Source organism: Phaseolus vulgaris, chromosome 6 (genome assembly GCF_051622355.1).
Source record: "Phaseolus vulgaris cultivar YP4 chromosome 6, ASM5162235v1, whole genome shotgun sequence".
Taxonomy (NCBI): domain Eukaryota; kingdom Viridiplantae; phylum Streptophyta; class Magnoliopsida; order Fabales; family Fabaceae; genus Phaseolus; species Phaseolus vulgaris.
The window spans coordinates 17,564,980-17,575,328 of record NC_143503.1 but is presented as its reverse complement, the minus strand read 5'-3'; the positions used below and the strand labels follow the sequence as shown (position 1 = coordinate 17,575,328).

At 35.2% G+C, this 10,349-nt stretch overlaps 1 protein-coding gene across 1 annotated transcript; it reads left to right on the top strand.

Moving 5' to 3' along the window:
- The first annotated feature begins 2,102 nt into the window (after window positions 1-2,102).
- Window positions 2,103-8,382, top strand: LOC150027227 (uncharacterized). The gene is made up of 4 exons (XM_090303881.1): window positions 2,103-2,321; window positions 2,450-2,665; window positions 2,879-3,236; window positions 8,369-8,382. Exons 1-4 carry the CDS (start codon window positions 2,103-2,105, stop codon window positions 8,380-8,382), a joined length of 807 nt encoding a protein of 268 aa, XP_090160007.1.
- Window positions 8,383-10,349: the final 1,967 nt, after the last annotated feature.

Sequence of the window (10,349 nt, the reverse complement as noted above, 5' to 3'; positions counted from 1 at the left end):
ATCTACCAATTTAAGACAACAAACAAGTTTTTTCTATTCTACTAGTCTAAGGCAACGCATAAAAAAGTGTTACATATTCCACTACTTTACAAATCAAAATTCAAAACAAACTTTGGTTGTAAAATCGAAATCTAAACTATTAATATTATTATTATTGATTTTATTAATAATGTTAATATTACTAAAATGATTATTATTATCGTTAATAAAATTAATATTACTAATATGATTATTACTATCATTAATATTATTAATAATTATAATAACAATATTATTATTATTATTCATAATAATATTAATAATAATAATAATAATAATAATTTTATTATCAATAATAATAATTTTATTATCAATAATAATAATCATAATAATAATCGCAATAGGAGAACAAAATTTGTCTAATGTAATGGTTACATGTGTTATATTTACTCATGGAACTTGAATTTGATTCCCTCTAACAAACAAATTCATAAAAGTAATAAAAAAATGCAATCGCCATAGTTAAATAAATGTAGCCTGAATGACTCTAATATCATATTAATAAGTGAACTTTAAGTCTAAATCAACTTTATAAAATCGGCTTATAAGGTGTGGTTTGCTTTTAACTCAAATTACCAAATGGAGATCAACTCATTGTCAATTATTATGAAACGAAAGCACCTGAGTCTTTTACATAATATGAAAGCAACAAATTACAAAATCAGAATAACTTCTTCACACAAAAGAATGATCGAAGATTAAGAGTAATCTCCAATAACTCAAAAACACTTTTGCAATTTGTTTTCTCAAGAATTTCGTTCCTTTAAAATGTTTTAAAAAAAACTTTTTCTAGGTTACAATGATTGCCAAAAACAACTTTCCATTTAATGAAAATAGTTGTGTCAATTGAAATCAGGTTGAAAATCATAACATAAATTTATTAAAATATTTAATTGATTATTTGAAACACTCAGTTTATTTATCGAAATAACTAGTTGATTCCATTCAATAGAAAACACAAAAACATTTGACTTTTAAGTCATTAAAAAGACTTTAGTATTTGCATTCAGTTGATACGATAAATCAACCCGTTAACATACTTTACTAAAGTCACAAGGCTTCAGTGTAAGTAATTTTAACTGATTAAAACCTGAATCAACTGATTTAAAAACATAACAGATTTTAAAACGTTTTTCTTGGAGATATCTTGAATCATAATACTTAGTGGAAAAGATACAACAAAATCTACCTAAACACACACACATGCAAAACTTTGCAGTCTTCATGGTTGAACTTTAAGCACATCAAATCCATCCACTTTAGTCAACAAAATGTTTTTTATATTCCTTGTTTCACTTTTAATCTTTTGACAGCAGCAAAATGGATTGATATCACAGTAGAAAAACTTATTTTGTGTTCTTACCTTTGACTCTAATGGTTGTCACATTTAGGACAATAACTCCTTGAAAATAATTGGTTCAGCTAAGATGCAAGATAGACTTTATATACTCAGAATATCATCCTATCAGAAACTTCAAATCAAACCTCGCCTTAAAAGTCGATTTTATAAGGTTAAGTTAAGCTTAAATTTCACTTCTTAATAGGGATGACAATGCGAGTTTGCCCACAGCCTACTACCAAAAAGCGTGGGGCGGGCTCACTAATTTAGCCCGTTGACCCGCATAACCCGCAACCAACGTGGGCCAACAACAGGGCAAGGCAGGTTTCCACTAACTTCCTACTAGCACAAATATAGTCTGACCAACCTAAATAAATCACTTATTTTTAATCAAATACATACAAACCAGGGGATCTAGACACCAATTAGAAAAGGAAAAACTAGCAGAAGGTGTTGGATAATGTGTTTTTTGTAACTACATATAAATGCACATAATTGCACGTGATATTTTATTATTTGGTTTTAATTGTTGAATAAATATTTCTAAGTAACTGCTCATAAAATCATTTAAGAGTCAATTATTGCAAGTACTATAAATGTAATTGTTAGCATAGATAATAAAATATCTTGCTCAACACCAACAATTGGTATCAGAGCTATCTTCTTGAGGGATTTGTGAGGTTAGTAGAGTGCATCAATGGAAGGAGGTTCCAATTTTTCAGCAATGGCACCACCTGTCTTTGATGGAGACAATTATCAAATGTGGGTTGTTCGTATGGAGACCTACCTAATAGCATTGGATTTATGGGAAGCTGTAGAAGAGGACTATGGAATTCAATCCCTTGTAGAAAACCCTACGGTGGCACAAATAAAATCACAGAAGGAAAAGAAGATGAAGAGATCAAAGGCAAAAGCATGCCTATTTGCAGCTGTATCTTCTATGGTATTCACAAGGAGAATGTTCTTGAAGTCAGCAAAAGCAATCTGGGATTACCTCAAGGCAGAATATGAAGGTGATGAGAGGATTCGTGAATGCAAGTGCTTAATCTAATTAGGGAGTTTGAACTGCAGAGAATGAAGGAGTCAAAATCCGTAAAAGAGTACTCTGATAGACTTCTAAGCATTGCCAACAAAGTGAGGTTGTTTGGATATGTGTTAAATGATTCAAGAATTGTGGAAAAACTGCTAGTAACAGTTCCAGAGAGGTTTAAAGCCACCATAACAACCCTAGAGAACACAAAGGACCTATCAAAAATTTCTCTTGCAGAGCTCTTAAATGCTTTACAAGTACAAGAACAGAGAAGAGCCATGAGATAAGATGGAGCAATAGAAGGAGCCTTACCAGCCAAACATGAAGGTGGCTGGAGAAACAAAGGTGGCAAGATCAAGCAGAACTAGCTAGAAAATGGAGAAGTTGCTGCACATAATAATAACAAAAGGAGAAATTACCCTCCTTGTAAGCATTGCAACAAGTTAGGTCATCCACCGTTTAAGTGCTAGAGAAGACCTGATGCTAATTGCAATCAACTTGGGCATGAAGCAGTCATTTGTAAAAACCAAAGTGAGCAACAAGATGTAAGCCAAAGTGAGCAACAAGATGTAAGCCAAATTGAGCAACAAGATGTAGATGCTCAAATTGCAAATGAGGAGGAGGATGTACTTTTCGTTGCAACTGGTTTCTCCAGCAATATTTCAAGAGCATCTTGGCTAATTGATAGTGGATGTACAAATCACATGTTTTATGACAAAGAACTTTTCAAGAAGTTGAATCCTTCAAAATTTTCAAAGGTCAAGATAGGTCATGGGGGTCACATTTCAGTAAAAGGAATAGGAACCATTGTTGTAGCAACACATTCGGGTACTAAAACTATTACTGATGTGTTATATGTGTTGAAGATGGATGAAGCCTCTTCTCTACCTAGTGTTAGTGTGTGTTTGATGTAGAAAATAGCTAGTTTGTGTTGAAGTTTGTAATAGGTTTAGATGATCTTGTATGTAGGCTTGTGTATGTGTAAGGTTGCCTTTTGCTACATGATCTATCCTAGATGCCTAACCAAGCCTAGAATAAGCACATGAAGTGGTTAAAAGTTTTTCCAAAAGCTTTTTAGAGTTTTCTCCTAAAATCAGGATACTGCACAAAAATGAATTTGTTTCTCTGTAAAAGAACAGGTTTATTCTTTGGTCTGCTGAAAGGATTTTTGAAAGTTAGTTAGGGCACCAAAGGTACAACTCAGACAGTTATTTCAGTTAGCTGAGTTGGCAGTTTTCACAAAATAAATCTGTTAAGTTCAAAACTGAATCTGTTGTTTTCATAACAGCTTTTCAACTGTTTTTTGAAAAGAAGTTAGAAACTGTTTTCTATATAAAGAAAAGCCTCTCTCACATGAAAGGATGCTGAGCAATTACGTTTTTGACAGAGATCAAACAATTTCTATGTGAGAAGAAGGATTGAAAGGTTTTTTGAAAGGTTTTCCAAAGGGATTTTCAAGTGTGCTTGTTCTAGGAAACCTTTGATCTTGGTGAAGGTGCTGGTGCAGTTCTGCAGCAAATTGAACTACTGGTTTTGAGTTCTTGCATCTTCTTTTCAGGTGTAATCTTTCCTTTATTCTGGTTTGTAAAGGTGTAAGTGTTAGTCACTCCTTGATAGGGTTTCTTGGAGTGCAAGGTGTGCTGAAATAGGGTTTTTCAGCATTGGTTGTATTGTTCTTGTAGTGTTCAAGAACTGTTGTGTTTGTAAGTGATTGATACTGATTTTAGTGAATTCCACCTTGGGGTAAGGTGAAACTGGACGTAGCTCTGTATGAGTGAACCAGTATAAAAACTTGTGTGCCTTTTCTTCTCATCCTTGCACTCATTTCTGGTTTTGCTTAATTCTGTCAAGAACTAAATCTGTTCTTTTGAAATCGAATCTGATAATTCTGGGTTTAAATAAAAACTGTTCTTCCTTATTTGTTAAAGCTCTCTGATCATAAACAAGGCAGTTGTATATGATGTTTTAACTGATCTGTGAACAAATAGTCTATTCATTAAAACCTGAGAAAGATTCGTTCTCATTAAAACCTTGTGTTGAATGAATGTGATTGATTGCTTAGCATAGCTGTATTCTTCATACTCATAAAATCCAACTAATCTGATTCTGTTATAACCCTCTGTTGATTACAATTTTAATTTGAACAAATTCAAATTGTATTAGACTGCTCTGAAGAATCAATCTGTTTCATGTAAAAACAATCTATTCTTTTGCCTCTGATATACTGAAAATTGTTTGTTCTTGCGAAAATTTTATAAGCTCAATTCACCCCTCCCCTCTTGAACTTAGACACTAATAGACCCAACAATTGGTATCAAGAGTTAGGGCTTGTATTTTGCTCAAGTGTATGCATGATGTCTGAGTTTAAAATTTCTTTTGCTAAAGGTGCGTCTATTAATAGACCTCCTATGTTTGGTGGTGTTAACTATGCTTTCTGGAAAATCAGGATGAAGATCTTTATGGAGTCTATTGAAATGGGAATCTGGGATGCAGTGGTAGTGGACCTTTTATACCTATGTAGGTTGTCAAAGATGAAACTATAAAGAAGCCTTGGTCTGAATGGAGTGAAACCGAGAAGAAGAAGGCCCAATATGACTCCTTAGCTAAGAATATCATCACCTTTGCACTGAATATGGATGAGTTCTTTAGAGTCTCTCAATGTAACTCAGCTAAAGAGATGTGGGATGTACTAGAGGTGACTCATGAAGGGACTGATGATGTGAAACGGGCAAGGAAGCACTCACTAATTCAGGAGTACGAGCTGTTCAGAATGCAATCAGAAGAAAGTATTGCAGATGTGCAGAAACGATTTACACACATTGTAAATCACCTCACTGGCCTTGGTCAAGTCTTTGACAAGGAAGAGCTTAACATAAAGGTGCTAAAATGTCTTGATAGGAGCTGGCAGCCTAAGGTAACAGCAATCTCAGAATCCAGAGATTTATCCAAGATGTCCACTGCTGCACTTTTTGGAAAGCTGATAGAGCATGAAATAGAGCTGAAAAGATTGAAAGAACAAGAAACTGTGGAGAAGAAGGCCAAAGGAATTGCTCTGAAAACTACCATGGAACATGATACAAGTGAGGAGGAAGTTGATCCTGAACATGATGAGACCGTGAGTCTGCTCACCAGAAAATTCAGCAGGTTTCTTAGGAAGAAAAACCGTGACAGAACTCAGCAAAGAAAGAGGTACTCCAAACAACCTAATGATTCAAATTCTTCCAATTACACGTGCTTTGGATGTGGTAAACCAGGTCATATAAAAGCTGATTGTCCAAACAATCAAAATAAAGAAAAATCAGCAAGCAAGAGGAGTGACAAAGGCAAAGGTAGAAGAGCATACATCTCATGGGAAGAAAATGATGTATCCTCATCTAGTAATTCCTCAACTGAAAGTGAAGAAGCAAATCTGTGCTTCATGGTGAATGATGAAGGATCCAACTCTAACTCAGTAAGTGATTTTTCCACTGATTCTGAAAACTATGATCAGCTGTTAATAGCTTTTAAGGAAACACATGATGAAGCAAACAAGTTGGCCATAATGTGTAACATATTGAATAGAGTAAATAGGGTACTTGAACCTAAGGTCAAAGCTCTTGAAGAAGAACTGTGCAAAGCTAAAAATGAATTGGTTAGCCTTGAATTAACATGTTTGCATGCATCAATTAAAACTTGTGAAAATTGTAAGAAGTTGGAAAAACAGGTTGAATATTTGTTAAAAACACTTTCAAATTTCACTAAAGGAAGAATAGGTCATTAGAGGAGTTAGCTAGGACAATGTTAAATGAATTTGGTTTACCTAAATACTTTTGGGCTAATGCTGTATACACTGCTTCTTATGTGCTTAACAGAACATTGATTAGACCAATTCTTAAGAAAACTCCCTATGAATTGTATAAAGGTAGGAAACCTAGCATTAGTCATCTTAGGGTTTTTGGCTGCAAATGCTTTGTTCTAAATAATGGTAAAGACAATCTGGGGAAATTTGATCCTAAATCAGATGAGGGAATACATATTGGATATGCTATAAATGGTCATGCTTATAGAGTGTATAACAAAAGATTGCTTGCAGTAGAAGAATCTATACATGTTGTATTTGATGAAACAGATTTTTCTGTGCCCAAATCTGTTTTGGATGAACCTGGTATGGATGATTTAAGAACCATTTTGCAAAAGAATCAATCTAGTGAGCTTGATGCAACTAATCAAAATTCTGTCAAAGAATCTACTGTGAATGCAGGATTGCCTAAGGAATGGAAGACACCCAGGGATCTTACACTAGATAATGTAATTGGCAAAATTGAGAAAGGAGTCTCAACAAGGAATTCACTCAATAATTTCTGCAGAACAGTGGCCTTTGTCTCACAGATTGAACCTAAAAGTCTGGAAGAAGCACTGCAAGACAGCAATTGGATAACAGCAATGCAGGAAGAACTGAACCAGTTTGAATACAATGAAGTGTGGACTTTGGTTCCAAGAAAGCATGAGATGAATATCATAGGAACCAAGTGGGTGTACAGGAACAAGATGGATGAACATGGGGCTATCACTAGAAATAAAGCAAGGCTGGTTGCTAAAGGTTATAACCAAGAAGAGGGAATTGATTTTGGTGAAACCTATGCACCAGTAGCACGTCTTGAAGCTGTCAGATTACTTCTAGCATTTCCAGCATACAAGGTTTCAAGCTGTTTCAAATGGATGTCAAGAGTGCATTTCTAAATGGTTACATCAATGAAGAGGTGTTTGTATCTTAGCCTCCAGGGTTTGAAGATCACAAAAATCCAGAACATGTGTACATGCTTAAGAAGGCCTTATATGGATTGAAGCAAGCACCTAGGCAATGGTATGAGAGGCTAAGTGAGTTTCTGCTTTCTCAAGGATATAACCGTGGCAATTCTGATAAAACTCTCTTTATAAAGAAGAAAAGAGAAGACATTATACTTGTGCAAGTCTATGTAGATGATATTATCTTTGGATCCACAAATGAAGTGATGTGTGAAGACTTTGTGAAAACCATGAAAAGTGAGTTTGAGATGTCAATGTTAGGAGAAATGAATTTCTTCCTTGGACTACAAGTTAAACAACTCAAGGATGGAATTTTCATAAGCCAAGAAAAATACTGCAAGGAGCTGCTTAAGAGGTTTGATATGGATCAATGCAAAACAATCAACACTCCTATTTCAACAAGCTGCCAACTGGATCAAGATTCTGCAGGAAAATCAGTTGATCAAACCAAGTATAGAGGTTTAATTGGTTCCTTATTATACTTAACTGCCAGCAGGCCTGACATTATGTTTGCTGTGTGCTTATGCGCTAGATATCAATCTGCTCCAAAGGAATCACACTACAATGCAGCAAAGAGAATTCTGAAATACTTGCAAGGATCTAAGGATGTTGGATTATGGTATCCTAACAATGTATCTTTAAACTTAACTGGTTTTTCAGACTCTGACTTTGCAGGTTGCAAGGTTGACAGGAAAAGCACAAGTGGGACTTGTCACATGCTTGGATCAAGCCTAATCTCTTGGCATTGCAAGAAACAGGCTTGTGTTGCTCTCTCTACAAAAGAGGCAGAATACATAGCTGTTGGAAGTTGTTGTGCTCAAACCTTATGGCTAAGGCAGCAGCTAAGTGATTTTGGAATTTTGCTAAACAAGATACCTATAAATTGTGATAATACTAGTGCCATAAATCTGTCTAAGAATCCTGTCATGCACTCAAGGACTAAACATATTGAAATTAGACATCACTTTCTAAGAGAACATATAGCTAATGGAACTTGTGATATAAAATTCATTGGTACTGAATTTCAATTAGCTGATCTATTCACGAAACCACTTGCTAAAGATAGGTTTTATTTTCTTCTAAATGAATTGGGTATCATTAGTTTAAATTGTCTTCTGCAGTGAAAATTTCAATCTGTTGTTTTATCTTTTAACATGTTTTGCTCCCTGTTTCAGAATCACAGGTGTGACTAGAAATGAGAAAGATTTACTTTTCTCTCTCTCACTTTATCTTTGACTGCTTTTACGGTTATTAACCAGCAGGCCTATGGCAATTAGCTTATGGGTATCCTAACTGATTGGATTGTGTGTAAGTGCAACAAATTTGATTTATCAAAATAAAATCTAGTTCCAACATATTCTTGCGCATATCAACACCTGAATCTGCTGCACCACAGGAATAAAATCTAAAGCATATCAAATTGATTTTTCTGTTAATCAATAAGTTCCGAAATCTGATTAAATTGATTTCCTTTTAAAATTTGTGATCTCTTGAAATCTGGGTTAAAGACTCTATATAAACCTAGCACAAATCAGTTTTTCTCTCACACCTTCTCATCTGTGCTATAAGCTGTCCAGGTTCACATTTGCTTCACTACAAGTTTCGTTTCTGTTTTGAGTGTTAATCTGAATTGGAATTTTTTTCCTAGCTGGAATTGTATATTAATAAACTGATGCAGGTAACAACAGATTGAGTATGGCATCCTCATCACACAGAAAGAAGAAATCCAAAGAGCAATCCAGCAACAACCAAGGTATTCTGGAGAAATGGTTTGCTGGAGACTCTGAAGCAATGACAAGGTTCATCCATGAGACAAGCAGAAAGCAAGTCAATGCGCCCAAAGTGTTGGAATTCTCTTGGTTGAGAGAAGAAAATATGACTGAAGCAAAAACCTTGCTCAAGCATCAAAAGCTGAAGAACTTCCTAGAAATGACTGGAAATGTCTATCCAGACTTGGTGAAAGTATTCTACAGCAACTTGGTTCAAGATGGCAAAAATTTGGTCTCCCATGTGAAAGGTGTGAAGCTGAAGATTACAAGGGAAATATGGAGCAATGTGGGAGGAATCAAGTACTCTGGAATGAAGGTTAGCAAAGGGAATATTGCTGAAATTCAAGGGTTCAACAAAATGCAATTTTATAGAAGCTGTGTTAGGAATCCTATTGAACCTGTAGCTAGATTCCATGCTGGAAATCTCACAATCATTCCAAGACTCCTAGCCTACATCATTGCTTGGCAGCTTACTCCAAGAGGAAGTAATCATGCAACACTCCATGAAGAAGATTTGATTCTGTTGTACTGTATCATGAACCAACTCAAGGTAAATTGGGTGAGTACAATGGTGGAGCATATGCTCAAATCCACAAGGTTACCATACTATCGTTTTCCATATGCTATTTTTGTGTCAATAATTGATTATTTTGAAGTTGACACTACAAATGAGAGAAATGACACTATTAAGGCAGCTAGTGAAATAGACAACTCTACTCTCTTGAAGATGGGGTTTCAAAAGGAGGATGACAGCTGGGTATTTAGAAGGAATGCTGCAAACAGAGCTGAAAATGAAGCAGCTGATCCAGCAAATGAAGAAGAAGAAAATGCTGATGGAGTGCAACACATGGATGAATCACCAGTGCACTCTGCTGAACATGAAGATGTTGCTGCTACAAGTCAAAATGCAATGGTTGCATATGAGGAACCTAAGTACAGACGTGAACCTCTGTCCATGTTTGAAAGACAAGTGCTAAGCAGGCTGGACACACTCACATATGAGCAGAAGGCACACTATGAAATGACTTACGCCAGGTTTCAACACTTGGATGACCAACTTGAAGGAGTTCAAGTGCAGCTAGCTGAGCTCTACTACAATGACAAGTGATCCTATATCTAAGTCTTTAGCTTTTATATGTTGTTGAACAATTTGGATTTAATCTGTTTGTCTTTATTCTGCACTGTTTTTTAGTTGATTTTATTGTGGTTTGTAATAGAACTTAATACTGGATTTATAGTTTGAACTGTGATGAATGGCTTGTATGTTTTTATCCCATGCTTTATTCTGTTTGATGAATCCAAAGGGGGAGAAGAACAACTCACAGAAAGCTCATAAAAGTTGATGTTCTGACTCAAGCTACATGGAGGTAGCACAAAACTCACAAAT